Source organism: Physella acuta, unplaced genomic scaffold (assembly GCF_028476545.2).
Source record: "Physella acuta isolate Inbredline_101_S28 unplaced genomic scaffold, ASM2847654v3 ptg000070l, whole genome shotgun sequence".
Classification (NCBI taxonomy): Eukaryota; Metazoa; Mollusca; class Gastropoda; family Physidae; genus Physella; species Physella acuta.
Genome location: NW_026731590.1, coordinates 79,321 through 107,276, shown reverse-complemented (window position 1 = coordinate 107,276; position 27,956 = coordinate 79,321). Strand labels below are relative to the sequence as shown.

General features: G+C 31.9%; 3 protein-coding genes across 9 annotated transcripts in view; 2 read left to right on the top strand and 1 right to left on the bottom strand.

Annotated features, from left to right (window-relative positions):
* Positions 1 to 1,574: 1,574 nt before the first annotated feature.
* Positions 1,575 to 5,670, top strand: LOC131952110 (ankyrin repeat domain-containing protein 49-like). Its single transcript, XM_059314632.1, has 4 exons — positions 1,575 to 1,629; positions 3,203 to 3,356; positions 3,632 to 3,792; positions 5,046 to 5,670. Exons 2-4 carry the CDS (start codon positions 3,251 to 3,253, stop codon positions 5,391 to 5,393), a joined length of 615 nt encoding a protein of 204 aa, XP_059170615.1. The 5' UTR covers positions 1,575 to 1,629; positions 3,203 to 3,250; the 3' UTR covers positions 5,394 to 5,670.
* Positions 5,671 to 5,780: 110 nt separating this feature from the next.
* Positions 5,781 to 9,348, bottom strand: LOC131952118 (translocon-associated protein subunit gamma). The gene is made up of 5 exons (XM_059314642.1): positions 9,173 to 9,348; positions 7,201 to 7,327; positions 6,445 to 6,537; positions 6,225 to 6,356; positions 5,781 to 6,050 (listed from the first exon to the last, which is right to left on the bottom strand). The coding sequence occupies exons 1-5, from the start codon at positions 9,303 to 9,305 to the stop codon at positions 5,981 to 5,983; spliced, it is 555 nt and encodes a 184-aa protein (XP_059170625.1). The 5' UTR covers positions 9,306 to 9,348; the 3' UTR covers positions 5,781 to 5,980.
* A 758-nt stretch (positions 9,349 to 10,106) lies between these two features.
* The window catches only part of LOC131952062 (centrosomal protein of 104 kDa), a 28,051-nt gene continuing 10,201 nt past the window's right edge, over positions 10,107 to 27,956 (top strand). For 4 of the 7 annotated variants that reach the window (XM_059314585.1, XM_059314560.1, XM_059314577.1 and 1 more), the window contains exons 1-21: positions 10,107 to 10,218; positions 12,136 to 12,300; positions 12,815 to 12,906; positions 13,542 to 13,623; positions 14,289 to 14,427; positions 14,808 to 14,873; positions 15,286 to 15,347; positions 16,195 to 16,304; positions 16,458 to 16,513; positions 17,013 to 17,063; positions 18,672 to 18,827; positions 19,241 to 19,389; positions 20,617 to 20,745; positions 21,746 to 21,795; positions 22,039 to 22,109; positions 22,462 to 22,626; positions 23,101 to 23,162; positions 24,292 to 24,430; positions 25,604 to 25,722; positions 26,510 to 26,652; positions 27,744 to 27,835. In XM_059314585.1, coding sequence (XP_059170568.1) covers positions 12,188 to 12,300; positions 12,815 to 12,906; positions 13,542 to 13,623; positions 14,289 to 14,427; positions 14,808 to 14,873; positions 15,286 to 15,347; positions 16,195 to 16,304; positions 16,458 to 16,513; positions 17,013 to 17,063; positions 18,672 to 18,827; positions 19,241 to 19,389; positions 20,617 to 20,745; positions 21,746 to 21,795; positions 22,039 to 22,109; positions 22,462 to 22,626; positions 23,101 to 23,162; positions 24,292 to 24,430; positions 25,604 to 25,722; positions 26,510 to 26,652; positions 27,744 to 27,835 — 2,046 coding nt within the window. In that variant the 5' untranslated portion in view covers positions 10,107 to 10,218; positions 12,136 to 12,187. The remainder of the gene's footprint in view (positions 10,219 to 12,135; positions 12,301 to 12,814; positions 12,907 to 13,541; positions 13,624 to 14,288; positions 14,428 to 14,807; positions 14,874 to 15,285; positions 15,348 to 16,194; positions 16,305 to 16,457; positions 16,514 to 17,012; positions 17,064 to 18,671; positions 18,828 to 19,240; positions 19,390 to 20,616; positions 20,746 to 21,745; positions 21,796 to 22,038; positions 22,110 to 22,461; positions 22,627 to 23,100; positions 23,163 to 24,291; positions 24,431 to 25,603; positions 25,723 to 26,509; positions 26,653 to 27,743; positions 27,836 to 27,956) is intronic. The other 3 variants (XM_059314602.1, XM_059314569.1, XM_059314594.1) reach the window with 2 other exon arrangements.

Below are 27,956 nucleotides of genomic sequence, written 5' to 3'. Positions count from 1 at the left end.
CCACGTTATCCCCTTGGATGCCGACGTCATTGAAAACAGATAAACTCTATTTCATCTGCCCTAAGTGTTTTGGGCACAAGCAGGAAATGATTATGATTACAAATAATTACTGCTTTGCAGATTCTCTTATCTATATAAAGGCTATAAAAGCACATCCAAACAAAAAAACCTGGAGTTAACTGGTCTTATAGTATATAACATGTTGAGATGTATTAATCCCCTCCAATAATTCAATATCACAAAATAAGAAGAACAAAATATCAATAAATTTTGAACAATTGAATCACAATATAAAACAGATGTTACTCTTTAATATTAACGAGCCGGCCCGCGGCATAACATACGCCGCTATTTAGTTGTTTCTAATTTTCAATAATTCATAATTTGTGAATTCGACAGTACCAACGCTGACACTGAAAATATTTCTTTAAAACACTATAAGTAGCTCGTTAAGGACCATAACCACCCCCCTTCCTTCCCTCCACCCCTCCTCCCCCCCCCCCCCCCTACGTTTAAAATCGTTGGCTCTGCTTGTAAACATTTAGAGTGAACACAGCTCACTAAAACCATGTAGGGGTGGGGAGGTAGGGAGAGCGTTTGCAGCTTGTTTTCTAACGGCTCGAAGAAGAGAATTATATATATAGATATAGCCTGGTAAATACGCCTCTTACTGTGATCTTTAACTCTAAGAAAATATTGAGCTGTAACCATTTACAAAAAACAATTATGAAACAATACTAGGGCAAAGTGGTATCGCTATAACGGATGTCAACCAGTGCTGTACCTAATAGTGTCACCCCCCCCCCCCCACCCCGAAAAAATTACACACACGCACACATGTGTATTGTCAAGATGGTCAATATGTAGTTTTAAGACTTAATTTTAAACTCTAATTATTCATTAATTAAACAGACAAAAAGCATTTTTCTTCTATATATTTTGCAATTTTTCATCTAGGTGTCACCCCCCGCCCCTGTAGCTACTGTTATTTACTTCTAGCTAGGGTGATATAACCAAATATATCTCAAATCAAAAGGTCTATTTAGTACCCTAAAATTGTCAGCTTACCCTGATCAATAATAGATTCATCTTTACAATGTAGGCTACTAAATAAGGATTAAATAACGAGCTTTATAAGTCTTTGTGTACTAAAAAGAACAAAGTAACTGATTATCTTAAAATTAAAATATGTAATAAATAATGCAACACTTTGTAAAAATAACTTTGGATGAGGGGTGGCAAGCATACCCTTTTCACCACATCACACTTTTTGTAATGATTTTTAGCCCCCCCACCCCCACACAACTCAAGAAACCTGAACCCATCTAAAATTAAAATGAAACATCTAAGCCTCTTCCCATTCACAATTGAAATAATTGTTTTTAGGTGGTTTCTGAGTAAAATCAAATAACCTAATATAGGGACCATAAAGCCTAGTGGTTTTAAAATTATAAATAATAATAAAAAATAAAAGACGAAATCGAAAAAATCCGTTTTCACTCATAAACAATAACAAACTCTGATCTCTAAATCTAGACTAGTTACAGTGAGTTACACGTTACACAGTATCAGTAACAGTCACTAGATCTAGATTTATACCTAAATAGATTAGATCTAGATCTATATTAGGTAAAATCGTGATAGATCTACATTTGTTTTTCTTAGAGTCTAGATAAGACATTAGGTCTAATCTAGATCTAGATCTAGATGATAGATCCTCAGCCACCCCAAAATTGGATTTTTAAAAAAAGTGATCTAGACTAGATCTAGCTACTCTAGTGTACTAGATCTAGATCTAGATCAGTAGATCTAGATCTAGAATAAAGATTTAGTTTAGATATCTAGATCTAGATTAGAACAGATTCTAGATCTAGAAAATCTATATATATATTCGGTAATCTATCGTTTTGGGTACGTAAAATCGCCCGCGGCTAGAAATGCGCGAAAAAGTTGCCTCACTGTCAAGGCTTTAATAGAAGTATATTGTGATATATTTGTGTCAAATATTATAGATAAATGAATAATAAACCTAAATCAATGGCTAAATATATCAATATAGACCAGAAATTAACTTTAAATAGCAGTGTTTGCGAGCGAGATTTCCTATATAAACAGCAGCCATTTGTAAAATAGAGTGGCTTCCCCCTGAATCTGGCGCTAAAAGCTTATAAAAATAAGACTTAGACAAGATGGCTGCTATATAGTAAATAAGCATGGCTGCATCTGTTGGAAACATCGCTAGTCTTCATTTATTACGGAAAAGTTTCAATTCAGTTGTTTAAAAACAGGTACATAAATGAAACAAGGAATCATTTTTGTATTTTTCAAAACATATATCCTCCTCAAAATGTGAAATAATTATTAAAATTCAAGGAGTCACCTGTCTTTCACATTACTAGTCGCGGGCGATTTTACGTACCTAAAACGATAGATTACCATATATTCTATCTAGATCTTTCCAGAAGTTGACCCCCAAGTTAACTCTCTCACTCATTAAAATTATAAAATAGCCTATAGGATCTACTATCTAGTTCTAGATTCTAGATCTAGATGATACTCACAATACTCAATATATAATTATATTAATTATATATTTGATTTTACTAAAGTATTTTTTATTAGTATGAAGTAGCCCACTTACTCAGTTACTGTGACGGACAATAGAAGAAACGAAGTGACTACTCGGAAGATTTTTCTCCCCAACGTCTCCACTTAGTCGGCAAAAGATAGCTCTGCGCAGTGACCTATGGCTAGAATGAGGGTTAGGGGTAGGGTTAGGGTTGGTGTTAGGGTTCTGCGGTTGTAAACACACACATGCGCAGTACCATCGAAAACATCGCCGGGAAGGCAAGTCGTAGTTTCTCTCCATTGCGCATGCGTATTCCGGCTAGCATCGGCCTAAAAGAAACTACCATTGTAACCATATTGGTGTAGAATGTAGATTAATATTAATTACTAATTTGGCCTAATAATTAGTAGACTATCATTTTTAAATGATACATTCCAGAAATCAATACTTTTATTTTTAGGCTCACAGGCTGAAGTAGGTAGATCTAGAATTAATTTTAGCCCCAAAGAATATTATGTCCATCACTTTAGGCTAATAATAGACAATCTAATAAATACTACACACTTAATGACTTAATAATTTTTAATATCTAATTTAATTTTTCAAATTATATAAAAATTTAATTTATTGTAGATAAAAGAAACTAAAGTCAACTTGTGATGACAAAGCAAGATTTCTAATATGGATTTGGTTAATCCTTCCAATGATGAAGTGCTGAAACTATGGAAAAGCTGCTATGATGAAGATGAGGATGACATAGATGAGTTTACAGAAGAAGAATTAGCAAGTGAGCCTGTCTCTTCTGTCCACTTTTTATTTTTAATGGCTTTTTCTTAGGTCACCATGACCGTTGGTCATTCAATTTGTTGTCATATTTAACATGTCTTTTTAGTACATTTTGTGACTTCTATTATCACAGCTAGAAATGTATCATTATTTTAATCTTGTAAAAGCTTATTTTAAATGTGATTTAAGTTAAAAAAATATGTACAAGTTTTGGAATCTCTCGTTTGTAAATTAGATTCTAGGCCTAGACCTTTAAAAAATCAGGTTTTTTTTCAGATGACCCTTCAAAAAGGATATTATGGGCTGCGGAAAATAACAAATTAGAAATGGTCAGTGAGCTTCTATCAACTACACCAAGCTTAATTTTATCACATGACGCTGATCTGTATACACCACTACACAGAGCTTCATACAACAACCATAAAGATATGGTTCATGTGAGTTCTGTTCAATTTGAATAACAATATATAATCAACAGAATCTATATATATATAATTCTCTTCATGGGGACCATGCGAGACACCAAGTTAGCCCACGTCATAACTCCCCTGCTCTCTCGGCATATTGCTACCAACCACACCCCCCACCAGTCAGGCGAGCTGTGGCTCACAATTGTAGTGACGGCTATTAGGGGCAGATAATTTAGTTTTTAAACTATTCAAATCTAAGGGGAGGTAATAAATTCTGCTTGAGATTTTCATTGTTGTCTGTAAACTGTCGTCATGGACGGCTGCTTTCATAGAGTTCGCGGGGGCGGCAGGGAGGGCCCTTCATGAGTTACTGATTTAAAGCAAAATTATTTCAGTCGCAGCATTGGTAGTGTTGTATTCACAAATTATGAATTAATAAAAAGTAGAAAATAAAACAAAAATAGCGGTGAATGCTTAGTTACAGCGCGGGTCAGCTCGTGTTACATAATTGTCTTAAACTTAAAGAGAGGTAGAAATACAAAAATATGTACAGTTAAAAATGCTTCTTATAAGTATGTGATCTTAGGTTGGGAAAAGTAAAGACAGTCTATTATTAAGACAGACCTCAATATCCCAGAGAAAAAGATGAATTCTTCATCTGCCAGATGTAATGTCTGGTCTGAAAGGATATTCATGATAAAGAATGTGTGTAGCTGAAGTATGAGTGCGGAAATACATTTCAGGGGATTGAGTAGGGGTCAAAGCATTGTTTATGTCCAAAGAAGATACTCTACTGATATGCCACACTAGATTAGTGATTACTTTTACTACTTTACAGGTTTAAAAAAAAATTGAAACTATCAATACAATACCATTATTAGCATATCCTGAATCAGTAAAGTTTTATTAATCTTTTGATAATCATAATAACCAAAAAGAAAATACTTGGTCTCATGTGTAAAGTACCAAATATACTTCGAAGAATCAGAATTATATTTTTTAATATCTCAGTTTCTCCCCAATATATCATTTACCCGTTTGTGCCCCAAATATATTTAAGTACAGTTCATGTTTGAATGAACTCGCATACAAGGAGTGCGGTTAGCATAATCCAGGATCAGATCTCAAACCATTTGTGTTAGTGTTAGCAGTCATAAGCTCCCCTGGATACAACAGTGCCAAAATGATTTAAATCCAATTATTGAAAAGCAAAAAATATCCACTTCTGCGTAGATTAACTTAAACCATGTCAGCTCTAAACTGGTACTTGTACTCTACAGCTGCTCCTGTCCCATGGAGCAAATATCTCAGCAAAAACAGCAGATGGTTGGCAGCCATTACACAGTGCAGCCCGATGGAACTGTGTGGAAGCAGCCCAAGTTCTTATTCATGCTGGTGCCGACATAAACGCCCAAACAAATGGCAGCTTAACACCATTACATATGGCAGCATCGGAACCAGAAAATGCATCTATGTTAGAGCTGTTACTAACTAATCCTTTCATTGATACCAGCATCAAGTCAAAAGCAGGTGAAACGGCCAAAGAGATATGCTTACGGTGTAGTCCACATTACAAACTGTTTGATTTAATGGATGACTGCATTAATGACTTTCATTCTCCTGCATAGAATTCTGTCAGTGAAGCTCTATCACTGAAGTATTGTATTATACAGATAACCTTTTGGTAAGAACAACAGACAAACCTGTTTTACACATGTTGTAAATAAATAAGACTTTTTGGGCAAATGTAAATAAAGACCAATAAAAGGGGAATGTTTATTGATTTATTGAACCTGATGGTATATTGTGTATGCCTGTTTGACCATTGCTAGTGTTTATCTTAACACACTAGTTTAAATAAAATAACTGAAGTAAATGAATTTGACAATTGTGATAAATAGTAGTTGTACAGCTGACCCTACCAATACTTGTTACTGGTGATAAAATAGTATTTGCAGTAGTGTAAAACCTTTCACTAGATAATTACATAAAAACAAACTAAAAATAAGAACACAACTTGTACTGACATGAGATTTATTATAATGAAATGCAACAGAACACATCCATTCTAAGCAATCAAACTTAATGTGGACAAAATAAATTTGAAAATGGTTAGGACACCAATTTTTACTTTAAATTAAATGCAATGTTTTCTACGAAAACATACACCACTCATTCTTATCAAAACCACAGAGTATTTAATCTTTAAGTGATATTAAACCTTGCTACTAGTGGAAAATAGGGCCAACAATCCAGCAGCTGATCCAACTGACAGTGAATAGTTTCTAGTATTCAGTTAAGGAGGCAAACAATTTCTGAATTTTCCCAGCCTTTCATCATCTGTGTTGTGAATGCCAATACACTTTTTCTAACTATTTAACCTTACCTTTTTAAGATCTGCCCACATCAGAACCCGTATTTACCAACATCATTATTACCATATTGTAAGTAAAGGATACACAACTGGGTTGAAGTTTTTCAGCAGAAAAAATGATGCCACAATTAGCAGAACTAAGTACAATGCATTATTGTAGAAGATGGAGAAGGTGGTAGCCTCATAGTCAGCTACTTCATTCTTTTTCCACAAAACCCTAAAAGTATAGTAGTGAAAAAATGAAAGAAATGATAACCAAACAATGCTGCACATTTAACAGAAGTGAAGAGAAAAAAAAAACTTGCCTTTCATCCTTCTCTTTTTTAGTCATACGCTTATCATCAGCAAGCTTTTTCATCATTTCTTTTGCAACAGCATCTTCTCTTTTTAAAGCAATTCTGTAAGACAATTTTTTAAAAATGATTTTAGTATGACATCATTACACATTTATTTATTCCATTAACTTACCTAAACTAAAAGCTGCAATTATATAAAAATTTGCAATTTACAAATCTTCTTTGATCTTAATTTTTAGTGTTGGAAGGGATCGAGGGTTTGAACGCGGGACTTTTTTGAATTTATCAACCATGAGCTTTTTACTGACTCGACCATGCATCCTTCACAATTAAGGATACGTGTCAACTGTTTGTGCGCCATTGAGGACATTGACTCCGATTTCAGCCTGCTTTTCTTTTTGGATTTGCTTCCATAGCCTTTGTCCAACCAAGAACAAACAAGGCAGCAGTTGTATATTTTCAAGTTGTCTCTCCTAGAAGAGTGGCTGTCCCCAGCTAACAAGCTTCATCAGCCCGAGGGTTCGAACTCGAGACTTTTTGGTTTAGCAACCATGAGCTTTACTGACTCGACCACGCCGACCCCTTCTTTACAAATAATTTATGAAAATGTAGACCAACTGAAACTTTTTATTTTATTATCATGCAAATACAAATGATAACTAACCATCAATATTAAAACAATTAGCCTATGACATAAAAACTGCCTAAAATGGTATTTGTTACACCAAATAAATCTAGTGAAATTAATTAATAGGGCCTACTTACTTGTGTTTTAAAATAAACTTGACATTGCGATACGCATATGCAACCAAATATGTACTGATTAGAGAGCCAATCACAAAAATGATAGCAGACTGATAGAGATCCATTTGATGTATGCGCCAAAACAGCCCTGGGAAAAAACATTTTTAAATTATTGGCTTATCTTACTATAAGTAGTATAAGGTGGATGCATTGACGATGAGCAATAATCAACCATAAGGTTACTGATAACCAATTTCCTATGAATGCAACTATATGAGATTTTAACAAAAAAAAAAAGCTGCAAGTTCTTGTCCTGTTTGTATTTCAACTATGCATTGAAAATGTTCTAATACAGTATAATATAAAAATACAGTTTAACAAAAAAATTCAAGACTGATATAATGCAGCATGGATGAGGGGTACAATAGTGACCATCACATGATAGACCAGGTAAAATTTATTAGATATTTGCTTCCAAAAGGGAGTAAAAAAAAGCCATCTTTACTTTTTAAAAATTGCAATTGTACAGGCAAGGCAAAGGTAAACTGTAATTGTTTCTCACTTGTGATGTAATTGCTAGCATATTTACAGAGAAAAGAAAATTGCATCCCCAGATTTTTGTAAGCAATGAAAAGAGAATAATACTTGTAACAAGTTAATAAAAAGTCTAGTGACAATATAAGTTTAAGCGCAATTTCCTTAATTAATTTTTTGTGACCGAACGAAAGGATATTTTTGAAAACTTTCAATATTGTTCTAAATTATGGCAGGAATCGATTGGTAAATGTTTCAAGTCACTAAGTGGTCTGGTTGCCGAGATATGGGCCAAAAACTGCATTTTTCCGAGGTTTTTTTTGGCTTTTCCAGGAAATCCAGGAAGGAATTCTGGGAATTTTTTTGGCCCACAATCATCCTCGGAACTTGCTTAACATATTTGCTTTTGGAACTAGTCCTCGATATTGCTTCGTTGAGGAGGAGATACGACTTAAAGCTGCGAACACACATCCATCCATCCATAAATAACGAATTAATAATCGCAATTGTCAGTATGGAAATTGCGCTAAAAAATAGCTAGGGAAGCAATAATTAGTAACTGATTAAAACTGACATGCTAGTTACCCCTGATGTTTATTCTATAGACCCTATTAATTTAAAAATTGTTATAGACTAGCATTGTGAACTTTATTCTTCTTCTTCCTTCTTAATAGTAATGATGGAAAAGATTTCCTCCAACACAATTTTTTTTTTCCATGTCAACTGGTTATGCACCATATAGGCCGTAGACTCAGATTTCAGCAGGTTTATCGTATTGGATTTGCTTCCATAGCTTTTGTTCAAACCAAGAACAAACTACAAGGCAGCAGTTGTTTAATTTTGGAGTTGTCTCTCTTAGAAGAGTTGCTGTCCCCAGCCTCATATGCCCTAGGGTTCCAAATCGAGACTTTTTGGTTTAGCAACCATGACCTTTACCAACTTGCATTACTTACATCATTTAACCTACGAAACATTAACTTATCATTCCCAGTTCCTTGGGCCATTAGCATAAATTGCCATAAATATATAGCCGACTGGGACCAGGGAATTAAGGCTATTTCCAGCCTACAAGGATTTGCCTCTTGGCTTTCCTAAACTAAAAGTATCAATTTTTTAAGTCATATTTTTTAAAGTTAAAGAATTATTTTTTTTAAATGGCTAGGAACCAACAAAGTTACAGATCTTCTTCTGTATGTGGTTGTGACTAGGGTAAATTTTCACGAGCCAACTTTTAAAACAGTGGTCAACATTTTTATAGAAAACTTCTTAAAATTGGGTAGTCTTAAGCATTTAAACTAGAACATAACACGTTTCATTCAACATTATGTTCTAATCAACCATTCATATGACAAAAATACCAGTAGGTATCGCCACGTCACACAGCGCAACGGAGATTTTTATGAGGTCTTGCAGAACTAACGATAAATGACATTTAGGCTTAAAAGTAAAAGTGTCTTACACATTGGAATAGCGGAGACTATTAGAGCATTCCCATAAAAAAGGGCAGAGGATTTAGTAGAGACATTTCTACTAAAGTCTTGAAGCAAAAGCTCTTCTTCTCTTGATAACTTGTTCTGTTTTCCACCTGCCATTTTGATTTCTCGACCGGAAAGAATGTTTTTTTTTGGTTCGTTTAAATACCATAACTCTAACTATGGTGTATATTATAATAGGCCTATAGATCTAGCCATTCTAATAATTGCTAGAATCTAAATCTAATATGTATATTTGATTCGTTTTATATAACGAAGGAAGGCATGGGTTTCGAATTACGTGGAAAATCGGCTTAAGAATTGTTACGTCATTACATTGTATTTCTTAAATGATGAAACTGAACTATTTTTTTTCTAGAATCATGCAGTTATAGATTCTATATATTGTAACTTTTCAATGTTGGTCTGACATTTTTTGTGTGGTTATATGAACTAAGGACAAAATTAGAAAAAAATATAGTGACAATATTTATGACTACTGATAAAAAGCTATTAGGCTAAATGTTTTCATAAAAACATGCTATTAAAATACTTATATAACTTTATTTTTACACACAATTGTACATCATCATTAATATTACACATTTAAAAAAAAGAAATGTTAATTTATAAATGAATTTCACGATACAACAATATGCTTTTAATAGACGATTTAAGGAAATAGCTAAGTTAAATTAAAAGCCTGGTTGAAAGCTGAATTGTATTTTTTATTAGAGCGTTATGAAACAACGTCCTTTATCGACACTTAGCTTACCTTTGAACAATATTTTAAATCCTATTTTTCGAAATAGGTATTTTCAATGAATAAATACATACAAATACAATTTATCTGGTTGAATATGTATACTTTCAGGTAATCAGACAAAATAATACACAAAAACAAATTTGTCTCGTTTTGATGAATGAGATTTATCGTTGCCGCCATTGTTATCCAATGTACACAACATTTTGAAGCAATGGTTGTCAAGTGTAATGAAAAACCAAAACAATATGATTTTTAAAAGAAGAAAAGGTAACCAAAATAATTTTAGCATTAGATCGATGCCCGGTATAATTAACACTTCTGTAAAATTTTTAGATTATGAATAATCAAAGTAAGTAAGTTATATTAATAAACAAAGTTGATGGATGGAGAATAGAGGCGAGCGAGTTGACGAGAATCCTTCCATGACATGTCCATGAGACTTGGCTTCCACTAGACATCTAGATCTAACAGTTAACACTAATGACTAAAATTGAGACTAAAAATAATTCAGAAATTTTACATTTTTAGAATCAATGCTATAAACTTTATATAAAAGTATAAAAGCTGCAAATTCAGAGAACTTGAAAATTAAGTTAAGGCTACACTACACGGGTACAAACATAGTACATTTCTATTTATTTTCATTAGGGCCTAACCAGTAAGTTAAAACCGGTTGTTTCACTAATTGAATTGGCTGTACAGGAACTCCGTGATCGATAACTATTTGTTTACAAAACTTTGCAGATAAAGTTTTTAAATAACAATGAATGCAAATTTAAACCCTATGACTTAGTTTTCCTTTTTTTTCGCTTACAATGTAGGCCTATACAATAAAATTTATGGCAGCCTATCGAATAGCATAGCAGGATGCCATAGTTTATGTCGCCATTACACGTGAAAACCAAACTGTTTTTGCTTTTTTTTTAAATTTTATTTAGTTACAGGAAATATTAAAAACATCAAATAGCCTTCATCATCCATCTAATCTTTAGTAAAGTCTGAAAAAAACCAGACAGACAAGATTTTATAACCATATTAATTGTAACTACGCTGTGCATGAATTTTAAATTATTTAATAGGATAGGCCTCTTGAATACTTTCTCGCTCGCGTCCATTGTCAATGGCTGGTCAATGGATAACAAAAACCAATTTGAGGATAACAAAACAAATTTTTAAGTAATAAGTTTAAATAAATTAAATTTAAAATAGTTAAATAGATCTAGATTCTAATAATTTAGTAACAACAAATCAATCTCCCACCTGAGTTTGATGAAAAGTCTCTGATCATTCATTATTAACACTTAGACTTTAGACCTGAATTACATAATTATATCATTAAAAATTAAATCTCTTTGGCCTAACCAGAATTTTAATATTGTAAGAAAGAATCAGAATCAGTGTTATTTATAATTTTTTAACATTGTTGAACTTGATTCTCTGCATTTGTTGTGCACTTTTAATTTTATGGATCAGTCTAATACTAGGCTAATTCTATAGTATAGTATAATAGTCTAAAGTCTTGTATTTAATAAATATTGTTAAAGGCACAAATGAAGAGATGGTGGGGAAAAAGTTTACAAGCATTTCCAAAACAAGGGTGGATATAATACAACAAAAACAATTAAATTCAAAGTTGAGGAAAATGATTTTCAAAAGTGTGAAATTTTAACTTTGTGAAATTTTACTAAATATCACCTTAAAATTATAACTGATCTCTTATACTAACTCGTATACAGAGTATTCTTAATCATGCACAAAAATTAAATAAGAATTTGACAAAATTTGACAGCCTTCCAGAGCCAGATTAACATAGTTTGAATCATGTCCGTCTGTGTGTGTGTGTCTGTCTATAAACACGATAACTGGAGTACTGTTTCAGTTTGGTTGACCAAATTAAATATATAAGTATTTTATCAAATTTGTAGTTTTCTTTTTAAACTTTTGGCCAATGTCCAGTAACCGGAAGTGTTACTTTATTTTACTCCAATTGTGTGACAACTTAATAACTTGATTAATGTTTTAGTTAGGTAGATGAAATTTCACATTTGAGTTATTAGTGGTATCTGAATGTGGTACTTTACTCTACTTCATGTTTCTAACAGGTTAATGAAATTTTATACATTGGTATAAGATCTTATTTTCTTGATTCTATGTTTAAGGGAAATCACTCCCACTTTATTTTAGTTGCATTACAGATCTGAAACTACTGTGAACGCGTGAGAGATACTTGTTTACAATGCCGCATAAGTTGCATTTCAAAGTAATACATGCTTCAGGACAAGATGATATATACAGAGCAAGTGAACTAAATCATCATAGTCCATTAACCAAAGGATGGCAGTCATCGAGGTTAGAACACTCAAACTTATTATAAATGTTTTTTTATGGTGTATTTTGTGACTACATTTTAAATTATTTGCTAAACAGTAGTTTTATTTTGATCCATGTATAGGCTATTTCATGTCATGTAATAGGATTAACTTATGAATTGTAAGCTAAACAATAGTTTAAATTGCTAGTTTTATGTTAATTCCATTTGCTTTTTTTGCTAAGTAGTAATCTATTCTTTAATCATGGATTTTTTGTTTCAATTTCATGAAAGTGCTGTTGTTGTTTAATTTTTTGTGCATTCATTTTTGTGTACATTCTTGGGTATTTTTCTGGTTATCTATTAATTTTTTTCCCCTTAAAGACTGATGTTTGTCTTAAACTTGAAAGTGTTGATAATTGCTCAAAACATTCTAATTATTTTTTGTATTCTTCTCCAAATTAAAACAATTTTTGCTGTTGAAGCTGACTCATCAACAAATGTTAACATTTATTTGACTGTGTTAAAGAGAATCAATCTGTTTTTTATTCCCAGATTTTGTCTTTACCCTCAAGATATGGTTATCCAGCTTGAAGCAAGGTCAAGGTTAAGAAAAATTCAGATTTTATCCCATCAGTACCTTATACGTAAGTGCCCACATATGTCAGCTTCTTTTCCAAGCTCTGGAACCTTTATACCAAAAAGGATGGAACATATGTCATATTAGATTATCATATTAGATTGTTTCAATCTGTGTTACTATGTATCTGTTTTACTATGTAGAATAAAAGTTCAGACTATGATGTATCAGAGTGCACCTAACTGTAATGATACCTGGCGTATGTCAGGAACATAAAGCCAACTGAGCATGGTGCTGACCACTTAATTCCATTTTATATCAAGTCCACAAACATATTTATCATGTCTAAAAAGGTCCTCTTGTTTAAAGCTATAGCATGCTGATGATTCACAATGATTGAAAAAGTACCCTTTACAACATATATAGGTTAAACCTTTTCTGATTGCAAACTATAGCCGATATTAAAAATAAAAAAACTTGAATTAAAAAGAAGAATAACAAATAAGATTTATAATCATTTAGATTACATCAATTACTATATTACATATTTTGAATTCTACTAGCTGGCATGTTTCATTTTATTTACTTGAACTTATTACATATTCAAATTGTTGCTCTATGTGTATAATAGCTACACATTTTAAATTTTTTTTTGTTTTAATCAGCTGATACATTTATTTATTGTGTCAAATATTTTTTCAGCAACCAAGATCGAATTTTTTGTTGGAGATGTGCCAGATGGGGCACCACTTACGCTAGAAAGTGCTAGATATGCCAGACTAGGGTAAGTTTTATACATTACTCTAGTGCAAGGCATGGCAATTTATATGGCTCAATTAGTGAATGGGCTTAACAATGTTGTTTTAAAGCAGCTAGTTAATGTCCATTGTGATAAAATCCACCCCGGGTAACAAACAATGTATTAGGGAAAATGTGTGGGCTACATTTTAGCAGTGAAAATGTATGGAATACATTGCCAAAGAGAGAATTTTTTTTTTTAATAATTTCCTTTTTTATTTTAAAGAATTCTCTATAGAAAAAAACTTTTCATAACCCTAATATTATCAGATAAAATTGGAGAGCTTCATAGATGATTATTTCTGGTTAAAAAAAAGAACTAGATCAATTTAGGTTTGATGTTTATGATGGGAATTCAATAATATCAATAAAATTAATTTAAACTCTTTTAATTTGGTTCACACAATTTTAAATTATCTTCAAATTTCTAAATTCCTTCTAAAAATTCTTGAAAGTACCTTGAATTGGGAACACAATTTTTTTTTGTTTTTGTTATTTCTACAACCTAAAGAAAAACATTTTGTTGTTGCCTGCTTAATAAATTTCCTATAAATAAATTATAAAATGGTTCTTTACTTAAAATATTGACACTTTGCCTTAGTGTGAAAATAATGTCGCTGCAGTTGAATCAAGACTCATTTCTTTCTGCAGGTATGTTTCCCTATCTGACAATGAAAAAACAGGCTATAAGGCAAGAGAACTCAAGTCAGTGCATGTTGATGCTGTCGGCCATTTCCTCAAGTTAAACATTCATAAGAACCATGTCAACAAACACAATTTATATAATCAGGTCAGTTTAAAAATTCACTAAATTAGATCAGTGCTAAAATTGTATTCAAATAAGGCTAATCCTAAACTGAAAGAAATATTTTATTCAGTAAATTATAGTTTGGTTAGATTGTTCTTCATAATGAAGTATAGTCTTAGGATTAGGACATTATTTAATGTAATGATTAAGATTACGGTGAAAATTTATTTCCTTACTCACTATAATTATTATACCAAGTGATGTGTAATGTGGTTCACTTAAGTCAGATAGCACAGTATTAAAATATGAAAATATTCTCTACAAAAATATATAATGATAAGTGCAGTAACTTGTTTAAAAAAGAATTCTCTGGGTTTAATGATAACTGCTTTTGGACATCTTAAATTATTCGTCTTACCAAGGTGGGAATCATCGCTATCAACGTGATAGGAGACTCTCTGCGACGATCTTACGACTTCACAGATCCAGTTGAGTAACCATTTCCTGTTTCTGCTTATAAAATCTATAGACAGTTTTAAATCAAATACAATTATTAATTAATGTCACCTCCAGTATTATATTGTATGTGTTTAACACAAATCACATGGCTAAGGTAATGTTTGGAATAGCTGGCCTTAGGGTAGTAATTATGTGCCAGGTTTTTAAGGAAAACCATAGAAAGGATAAAATTTAGTTGGAATAAATAATACATATTAGAAGTATTAAATTTAGTTTGAATTAATAATAATAAAGTAACAAATGTAAACTAAATATTTCCTTTCTTACATTTATCAATAACTCTCAGACATCTACAGATTTTTATTAATTTTAATTATTCCTTAAATGTTGTTTTTGTTTATAAATTTTCCTGTAATTTCTTATTACTATACTCTACCATAGGATCTCCTTTTAGAAGACAACAGAGTTGAAAGGGATCCAGCTCTAGAAGGACTTTTCAATAAGTGAGTTTTTAGTGACACATGGGAACATAAACATCCAAGGTATTTCATCATCTTTTCCCATATGTGCCTAAGACACATGGGGCAAATGAAGTAGAGATCTGTTTCAATTACCTCAGCCTACGCAGGGATAGTGTGATCAGCTCAGCCACTTTTTCCGAATGTGAATCAGATACTTATCAGAGTTTAAGTGGACTCAGGAAAGCCCTACAAACTGGATCAGGGATGTGAACTTGAGACTTTTGGGCTAGCGGTCATAAGCTGTTAGATGTAATACCACATCAAATGTAGTAGCAATAGTTGTGTAACATACCAATGGTTTACATTAAATATAATAGCTACATAGTGTATGTTGAAATAGTTGCACATTACATGTAATAGCCACCGTTGATATAAGATGTAGTAGACATAGTTGGACACTTGATGTAATAATTAGTGGAAATGCCTGCTTAATTAAATTAATGTTATGATTTACATTAGATATCCGGACGGAGTGATCTAGTGGTAGAAAGCTGGAGTGCTAAACCGTAAATCTCGAGTTCGAATCCGGTTTAAAGTCAGTAGAACATCCCTGAGTTCACCCAACTCTGATGGGTACCTAACTCACGTTAGGGAAAGTAAAGACGGCTGGGCATAGTGCTGACCACACTATCTCTTCATATGCCGAGGTCACAGAAACAGGTGAACTCTACTTTACTTGCCCTGCAGACAGTCAGGTTTGAAAAGGGAACTTAACTACATTAGTTATAGTAGTGCAGGCAGTTCTACGGTAGGTATAGTAGCAACAGTCATAAATTTATTAGATGTAGCATTACGTGAAATAATATGCAAATATTTTTAAAATTTTAAGGCCAGATTACATTTCACCCCTGGATGATCTTGCGTTTGATATGTACCAAGACCCTGAAATAGCACAAATAATTCGACGGCTTGAAAGAAAAAAACAGGAAGCTGTGCTACGTAAGTTTTTCCCTAGTTAAAATTTATTTCAAAAGTGGATTTTTAAAAATATGTATTGGAAATTTATCTTAAAATTTGTTTTGCAAAAATTCTCGGGTTTGTATTTGTACTTTTAGATTTTAAAAAATCAAATTTTATTTTTAATTTTCACAGAGGAGAGGTATGACTACGCTAAGAGATTAAAACAAGCTATAACAGAATTACAGAAGGTATGTTTATCTGATCCTCTTGCAGCTAAACATTTTTTTTCTAGTCTGATCAAAATAAATTTTTTTTAACCCCTAAATTTTGCTAAAGTAAACAAATGTTCCAACTTAAACACTTAATTATTACATTTTTTCGTGACTTGAAATTAGAAAATAGATTTTTGCTGTACAGTGACATAGTAATATTTTTTTTCTGAAACATTTTTGCTTTTTTTAAGAACTAATTTTGCCAATGCACATCTAGGCATATTAAATTTCGCACAAATAATATACTTTGAAATTGTGATCTTACTTAGCCATTATATGTATTTATTTCACTGCTCTTTTATTAATAATTTCTATTCATGCAAAAAAATTTAAAATACCAGAAAATGTCTAGCAACAACAAAGTTACCCATCAAAAGTTTGAAAAATCAAACAGCATAACTCAGAACTATTTTAATTACGCTTTGAAAAAATGAAATTAGCTCAATTCTATTGAAAGATGTACTGTATTTTACAGGCAGGATTGGTAAACCACTATTTGGGTGAAGAATATGATTATGAACGTTTGGTAAATTCAAAAGTAGAACTATTTTTGTACAAATAAATTTTGTAACTTTCAAATTTAAAACATTTATATTTTCAATCTTAATTAAATAATAAAACAACATCACTCTCTTCTGACAGCTGATCAAATTAACAAAACTATTTATAAACATTTTTTTAATAAATAATCAGATTTATTATTTTCTTTTGTAGGTAATTTATATTAATAAGGTGGAATATTTTTCCCTTTTTAATTTTTCCAAAGGCTTGTAACTCATTGTGTGAATGGGATAAATTAACTGTTTTAAGAAAAAGTAGCAGATATAAAAATGTGCATAGTATCAATTAGTCTGTTTCCTTTTAAGAGGGTTATATTTAATGCATTGTCTTGGGCACAAAAAGGAAAAGATGATGATAATTAATACATTTTTTAAATACAAATATTTTTTGTTGTTGTAATAACAATATCAGTTAAATAAAATGATAAGTAAAACAATTAAATTTTTAGATTGTATTTAAATTTATTAATTTTGTGTATTGACTGAAGAAATATAATTAATTATGAAGGTATAGAAACTGAATAGTTTTTACTATAAATAGTTTGACATGAACCTATAGCAGTTAGTTTTTTCTATACTTTTAAATCATGAATAAAACAATGTTTATCATTTTGGTGTGAGTGATGTCCTTCAATGTAATTCAAGTTTTTATTTATTGTCAATGATTTGTTTTGTAACTTTGTAGACGACCTTCAAGTATAAATACAAGTTCTTAAAACTTATGTTTACAAAATAAGTAAATTAGTATTTTAACAAGAAAATCTACATCAAGCATAATTGTAACTCATAAAATTAAATAATGCTATGGTTAGAATAAAACGGCTCTCTGCTATTGATGTTGGCCTAGTTTGGGATTATTAGAAGTTCATCTTATCAAAATAAATTAGTAAAAAAAATACTGTTGCCACCATTTTTTTCCTTAACATTCTTTTTTTAATCCTAACATTTTGTCTTAGTTACCTTTTACACTATAAACTAGACGATCATTTTTTTATAGCTTGTGTACTAAAATCAATCAAATGTGGTTGGAAGAATTTTTTTCTTTACTAAAAATCTTTTTAATAAACTGTCCATTATGAGTTTCAGACAAACTTAATTGATATTAATTATTTTAAAGAAATATTCTTCAAAGACAAATTTGAACTAAAATTTATTAGTAAAAGAAGTAATTAAATAAATTTCAATGATTATTTTCATTAGATAAGTTAATCCAATTGCATCAAGATACATCAGTGAGGAACTCACTTCCCAACAACAAAATGTATAGGTTGTTTGTTTTTATGTATTTATAAGTGAACACAATTTATCAAGGCAGACAACTGATATTCTGTATTTACTTAGTTATACCTACAACAATAGATCAAGCCACAGATGGTTTGAATTACAAACATTTGGTTGGTGAATGCATAGTTTTTAATCAGACTCTAATGGCCAAAACCTGGTTCCCTGACTTAACTCCTGATGCTAGCATCTGCTATCTGACATCTTCTCTAATTGTGAAAGTACTATTTCATTTTAAAGTTTCAAATATTGAAAACTTAAAAAACTGAAAATTAATTTTATGAACTCAACAGGTTGGTGAGAAGCTTGGGAAGATGGAAGTTGAAAAGAGACAAGCAGTAGAAAATGAAGACTATGACAAAGCTAAACTGAAGAAGCTGCAGATGGATGAATACAGATTACAAATTTATAAAGACTTGAACTTAAATGATTTGTTGGAGTTATCAGGGGTAATGAAGATTTCTATTCTAAACTTCTGTGACTTATAAAACTCTTGTTATTACTTTGTTAGTTACCCAGAATCAAGCACCACATCCACTGTTTAAATTGGTTTATATATAGGCTACACAACTTAGTTTGATTTTTTAAAATGTATACATTGATTAATATAACATTAATATTTGTTGACTTTAAAGAAAAAGTGCATTTTAAAAGATTGCAGTTATTTTTAAAATAAGTTTTATCTGCAATCATATCTTTTTAATTTCGAAACATTTTTTTGTAAATATTGCTTTATCTAATTATTTATTGCATAAAACTCAATTTGCAATCGGATATCTATTTTAATTTTTAGAAAGTAGCCTATGTAAGTTGCCTTCTATTATGTACAGTGTAAATTGAGGTTTGATTCACATGTTAACAGAGTCGGCACCCCCAGCACATTGATCTAGAGCCTGTTCATCATCCTGTTTACACAACACCCCCACCTCGACTAGAGGAGTTACCACCCCCTCCACCACCTCAGCAACCTAGAACACCCCCTCGCTACGATGAATGGCCTCTTCCACGCAAGTGAGTTTTTGTTTTAAAATTTTGAACTTCAACAATTTTTAAATATTTTTTTTAAGTTTAGTACTAATTATTTCATTAGTTTATTAATTAGTTCCATTAACTATGAATATTTCAATAAGTTCTACATTTTTCCCTTAATTTGAAACACTGCCAAACTATGTCATATTTCCATCCATACAAATTTTCAAAATGAGAAAATTTCTGCCTGTCTTTTAAAATTTCGGATAAATATCTAAAACTATTAGCCATAATACCTCACAACTAACCATGCCAATATCTAGTAGAACACAATAAAGAGATTTTATCTCATCTCCATGCTAGTAGATGTAGTTTAGATGCATACATAACTTTTTTTACTCTAGTCAGTGATAACTAACTATTTAAAAAAAATTATGTAAGAAAATATGTTTTTAAAGTCCATGTTAATTTATTGATTTCACTATTAGAGGATACAATACAAATAGCTATAATAATAAATAAGAACTATAAAGTGATTTCAAGTCTTTGAAGTAATTACTCGTACACTTACTTAAATCTTTCTTTTTCTATGTTTAATTTTGTGTCTTATTACATACCGTACTAGACCAACTGTTTATGATGATATGCCATTACCAAATATGAAGAGGTAAAAATAGTTATAACCTATTGGTAATGTTTTCTTTTTAAGGGCAGCTGTTCTAGTCCATTATTCAACCATTAAAGTTATTTTATATTTAGTTCTTAAGTTTATTTACTGATACATTTTGTTTTGTTTCTCTGGTTTTGAGTTCTTTAATGTATCTTTAAATGCATGATTCTTTCCAGTATTTCATTGCATTTCTGATATGATATTGTGGGAGGGGGGATAGATTTGAAAAAACATTAATTTTACTCATGCTTATAAATTAATATTTATTTAGTCATTATAGATAATATGGATGACATTTCTTTTTTCTTCTTATTAGAGGCATGTCTAAAGTATAGCCTTTTTGTATGTAGGCCAATTATATGGCAATTTATAGCATATCATCCTTTACGTTCTCATGTAATATAAATTGGATGCATACAATAATGGATCACAATTTAAACACATCAGTGGGAAAATGTGTTTTGAAAAATTAATGTACTGTTGAAACAAAGATTTAGGCAAGATTATAGCTTCTTCCATGCCTGTTTTTTAACAAACAGAACTTACTAACGTAGACTTTGGCTTTTCTTGCTTTTGTAACTTGATTGATGCCTTTGTAGTAAGGCTGTTATAGAAGCCTCAGAGGCTCCTGTAGATGACCCTCCTCCTCCATCTCCACTCCCCCTGGAAACCAAGCCAAAAGTCAGCACCCCCCAGACTCCACAGGACAAGAGGCTGCCCAAGTTGAAGTGAGTTGGTGTGACTACGTATTGATGTCTGTTAATGAGTTTCTCACAGTGTGAAGCCATACACAGTTTTAAAAGATTTTGCTCAAAACCTTTTTTTTTTAAAAAGCTGAACTTTAAAAAAAAAACTGCCTATGCTTTTTTAAAAAAAAATCAGTTATTGTTTTTATTTCATTGATGATCAAGAAATTTTCTGTAAGCTAAAAAAAATAAAGTTCTATTTTAATAAAAGACAAAATTAAGAATATCATAATTACTTTTTTCTAAGGTTTTAAATGATAATCCTTTCAAACTGATTCAATTAAATTAAGTTAAACAGTTTAATTTGAATTACAAATTTTAAAATTACCAGTTTATTATTATACAAATCATAACATTTCTGGATTGTTTTATGTTTTGTTGCTTATTAATTTGCATGCTGTCACTTGCATCTGTAATACACATTTCCTGTTTAAATATGTATGCATTAACAATTAAGCTTCTTAACTCACAAATCATTAACAATATTGACTTTTATATCTTTTTCTATTGTGATAACAACATATACATTTTCAATTAAATTTAATATTAATTTAATATGCTTGTTTTCCAGATTGCTGCACACATTATGATTCATAAAACAATTTTTGATTTTATTTATTTTTTTGCTAATTATTTAATCTGTTTACCACATTTATATTTTAATATGACCTGTGTGTTAATTTCTAAACGTGTCTTAATCAATGGTTAATTACAAATTCAAATAAACATTCAACAGAAATGGATATGTTTGCTGGTAAAAAATTACATTAAGAATACTTTCCTTTTTAATTAATTATAAGCTCAAACTCTTTTATTAATTCGTTATTAATACTATCTATAATCATAAAAAACACATCAGTAGTCACATTTGTCTCCATTGCACAGTTTATAACTTTGCAAGGTCTCTCATCTAGTCAGCTTGTGTGGTCTAAACTACACCATCTAAAAATATTGTAACACAATTTTGTGTTTTCATTTGCAGAGCTTTGAATGTGGATGATGAGTTGCCACCAGATCCTGACATTAACCAAGGTTGGTGACACAACTTTAAAACAAGATTAATCATCCATTATATTCTTTATATCATTACAAACCTAGTGTTTTAAAAGAAAAACGACTTTTTACAATTTTGGTTTATTTCTGTAAAACAAAAACTTATAAAACATTTTGTTTTACTTCTCTGAAGCCAAAACATTTGTGTGTTTCTGCTTTTGAATTTGACACACACATAATTCAGTACATCATTCACTCTAAATGACATGTTTGACATTTCAGAAGTTGAGCCGATGACCGAAGTAGATCTGAGGGAAGCATCAACAGCCATTGATATTTTTGGTCTTGGTCTGGTATGTTGGGGGTGAATTGAGCCCAGGGGGTGGGGGTTGAATTGTTGTTCACATTTTGTAGCTGTTTTGTAATTTATTTTATTATTTTCAAATTATTAATATAAAAAAAATTAAATTTTAAAAGTTTTAGAGGTGGCTATCCTTTAATAAGAGGTTTAATTTACAATTTAGATTATTATTAACATGTGTCTAAACAGTTCTAAATTGACAACTTAAATTTTTTTTTTTAAAAAAAGCTAGTATTAATTATTTTAATATTTAAACAAAAGAAAATAGTACTGTACTTTTGGGAATTTTGTACATTGCATGTATAAAACAACCAAATATTATACCTTTCATGTGCAACTTGCAGGTGTCAAAAGCCTACTCCAAGACGTGGTCCTACAGAGAGGATGCCTTGACCGCAGTCCACCACCAGATGCAGCAAATGCCAACGGGAAACAAAGAGGAAGCCAAATCCATGATGAGGGCGGCCATCTTTCTGGTCAAGCGTGGTATTGATGACAAGGTTTATGCTGTATGTTGGGACTGATTTCTTTCAAAATGTACTTTTGTGTTCATCCACATATTGGAAAATTTAACCTACACATTCCGGCAATTTTTATATTTTTTTATTGAACAATGCCCTTCATCAATTTGGGATCGATTTTTTTTTCACATTTTTTGCAGTTTTAGAGCTTACGATTTCATACTTGCCACATCTTTTTACTTTTGTTTATTTTTTTTTAAACTTTACCCTTCTTGGAACTACATCAGTTAAAACAAAAATGTTTGAGACTTTAATTGATTGAAATACTTACTCACTTAAGCATTTTTGTTTTATTTCATCTTAATACTTATATATTGAAACATTTTTGTTCTATTTTTATCTAAATATTTAAATAATAAAGCATTTTTTTCTATTATTATCTAAATATTTCAGTAATGAAGCATTTTTATTCCATTTTTAACTAAATATATAATGAAGTATTTTTGTTCTATTATCATCCAGGTATTCAAAGCTGCTCTAAATCTTCTAAGGATGATTCTCACTGAGTTTGTTCCTAAGCACAAGTAAGTTCAAAGGTCAGGATGCAAGACCATAACTCTGCATAAGGGAGATAACAGGCCTGATCCACAATGTAGAGGGGCAAGGCAAATCAGTTCTGATGCAGATTGTTGATCTCAAATCCTGTCTAGCTATACTGATCTGTATTTAGAATATTTTCTGTAGCCATGTTGGTTAAACAAAACGTGTGTCTGTGTAATGCTATTTCAGTCGCAACACTCACTGTCCTCATTGTAAGCAATGCTGTGTGTTTGTGAGTTAAAGGGTTTTCTTTTTTTAGTTTAGATGGTTAGTCAGTATTTATTGTTTCACTACAAATACTTGAGTTGGGGTTAATTGATGTGGGTTACTTCAAGGTTAGGTTAGAATATTTTAAAACACCTGGGATAATGAGTTTGTGAGTTGAGTTTTACCCCCGTGTGTTTACGTATTTTTACTCTAAGTTGTTATGATAAAATCTTAATTTTTGTCTTTTATTAAAATAGAACTTTATTTTTTTAGCTTACAGACATAATTGTTGGACATCAATGAAATAAAAACTCTAACAGAATTTTTTTTTTTAGCAAAGCATAAGCAGTTGTTTTTTAAAGTTCAGCTTGTTATAAAAAATAAGACATGTAAACGATGGTAGCAAGGAGACTGTTTGAGGTTATTTTGTTTAAATAGCAAGAAGGGAAGTAGATTTGAAACATGTGAAACAAGAGGACAATAAACAGCTAAAACATTGTGTAGTCTGTTTTAAATTGAGTAAAATCAACTTCAGTGGACGGAGAGGTCTAGCTGTATAGAGCTGGACTGATAAACTGTAAGTCTCGAGTTAAAATCCGGGTACAAGTCATTAGACCGTACTTGAGCCCACCCAGCTCTGATGGGTACCTAACTCACGTTAGGATTAGTAAAGGCGGCTGGGCATAGTGCTGACCACACTATCCCTTCATATGCCGAGGTCACAAAAACAAGTGAACTCTACTTCACTTGCCCAATAGACCGTAAGGTTTGAAAGGGAACTTTACTTTTTTTTAAAATCAACCGTAAGCTAAAGAATAATTCTAACCAGCAGTTTAAAATTGTACTTCATATAATTAGTGAAAACTGCTAGAACTATTGCCTACAACTGCTCATCAATTTCTCTAGACTGGGCAAGGCTGATGTGACCAATGCTGTTGAGAAAAGTATACCAAACCTTTTTCACAAGGCTGGGGACACGGCCGTCAGGAACAGGGATGACGCTAAAAGCTTTGTTCTGGATATGGCCAGTTTTCCTGAGGTCAAGGTTAGCATGACTAAGCTTGTTCAAATTATTGTGGGTGTATTCAATGAACTGTTTACTAATTTAAACTTCAATAGCTAAAAAAAAAGGTAGACTCTCTATTAACTATTTGCTGTGTAGAAGATTTCTGCTTGAAACCAAAATTATTTCTATTTAAGACCCTGAAATTTTTCCCAGTTTCCACCTCTTGTCAGTGGCCTATGTCCCTGGAGGGTCGACAGGCAAACCATACCATACCTAAATTTTAGATGGACTACACATTATTTGCAATCTTTTAAAACTTGACTTATAATTCTTTACAATGTTTAAAAATGCCATTTTAAGATGTGTTGGTCAGCAGTTAAGATCTAAGCTGTTTATGTGACCTCAACAATAGAATTTACTTCTTTCTGATTCAGTTTAGTATTCAAGACTTTAAAGTTGATCAATCGAGTACTCTTTAATCTGATTACAACATGTTAGTTTAGTTAGTTTAGTCTTCTTTACTCATTGTAGAGCAGAGCCGCTCATTTATAACCTTATGCAATTTCCAAAAAATTAATTACAAATATATTTAAATTAATTTGATATAAAGGGATTAAAACTGCAAAAATTAAATCTTGTAATTAAGAAAATAAAACATGGTTTACCATAATGAATTCCTGTGAATAAAATTGGACAATGTACTAGTTTGCTACACTTTGGTTGCCGACAGGCTAAAAAAAACTACAAAAAAGTAAAATGAATAGTTACTCTACTTTCTGTTTCCCAACCCAAACTTGAGTATAAAGCTCCACCCATAAAGCTTTTGTTTCATTTCTTATCATTCTATTCTTCAGCTGACACGCTACAATTGTTTAATTTCTTATTATTCTGTTTTTTAGTGGACACGCTATTATTGTTTTATTTCTCATTATTCTGTTTTTTAGCTGACACACTACAATTGTTTCATTTCTTATTTCTGGTTTTTTAACCAACTAAAACTTGAACGCTTGAGTATGAAGCGATGCCTATAAATTTGACACAATAAAATTGTTTCATTTCTTATCTTTCTATATTTAGCTGACACACTAATATTGTTTCATTTCTCATCATTCTATTTTTTAGCCAACCCAAACTTGAACGCTTGAGTATGAAGCTATGCCTATAAATTTGACACAATAAAATTGTTTCATTTCTCATCATTCTATTTTTTAGCCAACCCAAAGTTTAACACATGAGTGTGTCAAACCTATAAAGCTGACACTTGGTCCACGGCATGCCCAAAGCAGATGTGAATTAGTTGAGTCGTTGTACCAGAAATTCGGCCTGAAAAAGTAAGTTATTTATCTACACAATTGTATCCACTTATCACTTCTCTATTTTATTTATATTTTTTACCGATGGTTATTTTCTAAATCCATCAATGAGTATCAATATAAAAAAATTAATGGTAAATCTCTCACTATGATTACACAATACCATTTCGCTAAATATGTAAATGTTCAGGAAAATAAAATTTTAAACCCATGAATACTTTTAAAAAATGGAGCAGTCTTGTTCTAGGGATGCAATATATATGTATAAATATACAGATATAATATCTTGTTAACAAAGTAAAAAAAATCTAGCATTTGTGTAATTGTCAGGAGGTTGGCATGATTGGGTAGGTTTAGCTCATAATTGCTGAACTGATAAACCCCGAGTTCAAACCCCTGCACAGATGAAGTTCAATAGCTGGGACAGTACCTCAGTACCTAGTGTTGTGTATGGGGTGAATGTTGTTTGTATGTAGTAGCTTGTCTCATTACTTAGTGTTGACTTGTAGTTTGTTCTTGGTTGGACAAAGGCTATGGAAGTAAATCCAAAAAGAAAAGCAGGCTGGAATTGTAGTAAACTGCCTAAATTGCGCATAACAAGTTGACACATATCCTTAATTGTGTTGGAGGGAATCCCTTCCAACACTAAAATTAAGAACGAAGAAAAAGAAGGTGTAGTGATAATGCTTAATTTTAGCTGATCTTCTCTTTCTCTGTTCATCCATCTCCCCTGTAAAAAATCCCCACAAAAATCCCACGTTATCGACGGCTACCCCCCTGATTGTCAGTTTTTGTCACCCTTCAGTGGCCTGACCATGGACAATGTTATGAAGTTCAATGTGGAAGGTCTGAATCACAATGCTGGTGAAGTGAGAGAAGTCATTGAGCGACTCATTAAGTTAATGTACAAAAACCATGGAGCCCCAATCAAGGAGTACTTGCCACCAGGTTGGTCTTTGTGGTGGATGGGGTGTATGGGGTTAGTATGTAGTAGCCTGCCTCAGTACCTATTGTTGTGTATGGGGTGAATGTTTGTATATAGTAGCCTGTCTCAGTACTTAGTGTTGTGTATGGGGTGAATGTTTGTATGTAGTAGCCTGTCTCAGGATGTTGTGTTGTGTATGGGGTGAATGTTGTTTGTATGTAGTAGCCTGTCCCATCCCCCTAGTGTTGTGTATGGGGTGAATGTTGTTTGTATGTAGTAGCCTGTCCCATCCCCCTAGTGTTGTGTATGGGGTGAATGTTGTTTGTATGTAGTAGCCTGTCCCATCCCCCTAGTGTTGTGAAAGGGGTGAATGTTTGTATATAGTAGCCTGTCTCAGTACTTAGTGTTGTGTATGGGGTGAATGTTTGTATGTAGTAGCCTGTCTCAGTACCTATTGTTGTGTATGGGGTGAATGTTTGTATGTAGTAGCCTGTCTCAGTACCTATTGTTGTGTATGGGGTGAATGTTTGTATATAGTAGCCTGTCCCATCCCCCTAGTGTTGTGTATGGGGTGAATGTTTGTATGTAGTAGCCTGCCTCAGGATCTAGTGTTGTGTATGGGGTGAATATTGTTTGTATGTAGTAGCCTGTCCCATCCCCCTAGTGTTGTGTATGGGGTGAATGTTGTTTGTATGTAGTAGCCTGTCTCAGTACCTAGTGTTGTGTATGGGGTGAATGTTGTTTGTATGTAGTAGCCTGTCTCAGGACGTTGCGTTGTGTATTGGGTGAATGTTGTTTGTATGTAGTAGCCTGTCCCATCTCATAGAGTTCACCACTTGTATCTTGGGCTGGCTGTTATCACATGGTCATAGTACGGTGTGTACTTGTTTGTGTACGGGTTTAAAAGACGTGAGGCAACATGGTTTATCTACTGATAAATTTTAACAAAATGCAGGATAACTTTGAACAAAGTAGAGGATAACTTAATCCAAATTCTAATAAGCTATCAAACTATTTATTCATTCAGTTTTTTCATCAAAGAATAACTCATTCAATTGTTTATAAATATTAAATAAAATACATACAATTAATCAACTATTTATAAATGTCTTAGATGATGAAAAGACCAGAAAGAACACACTGTGGCGGCAACTCTTTGAATATTTTGACCAAGTGGATGGGAAACCGTCAAGATCTGATATAAAGGTTGGAAAAATAAAATGTATTGTGAGCAATGCTAAAATAGCTATCAGCAAAATAATGGTGTTTAGACAATTAACTAAGTCATTTTACTCTATAATGTTAAAAATATATCAATTACAAATAT

Coding starts and splice junctions, on each gene's coding strand:
- LOC131952110 (XM_059314632.1), top strand. CDS start 3,251: ATGGATTTGGTTAATCCTTCCAATGATGAAGTGCTGAAACTATGGAAA. Junction 3,357..3,631: donor TACAGAAGAAGAATTAGCAA/GTGAGCCTGTCT, acceptor GTTTTTTTTCAG/ATGACCCTTCAAAAAGGATA. Junction 3,793..5,045: donor ACCATAAAGATATGGTTCAT/GTGAGTTCTGTT, acceptor TGTACTCTACAG/CTGCTCCTGTCCCATGGAGC.
- LOC131952118 (XM_059314642.1), bottom strand. CDS start 9,305: ATGGCAGGTGGAAAACAGAACAAGTTATCAAGAGAAGAAGAGCTTTTG. Junction 7,328..9,172: donor AGTCTCCGCTATTCCAATGT/GTAAGACACTTT, acceptor GTTTTTTCCCAG/GGCTGTTTTGGCGCATACAT. Junction 6,051..6,224: donor AAAAACTTCAACCCAGTTGT/GTATCCTTTACT, acceptor ACTGAATACTAG/AAACTATTCACTGTCAGTTG.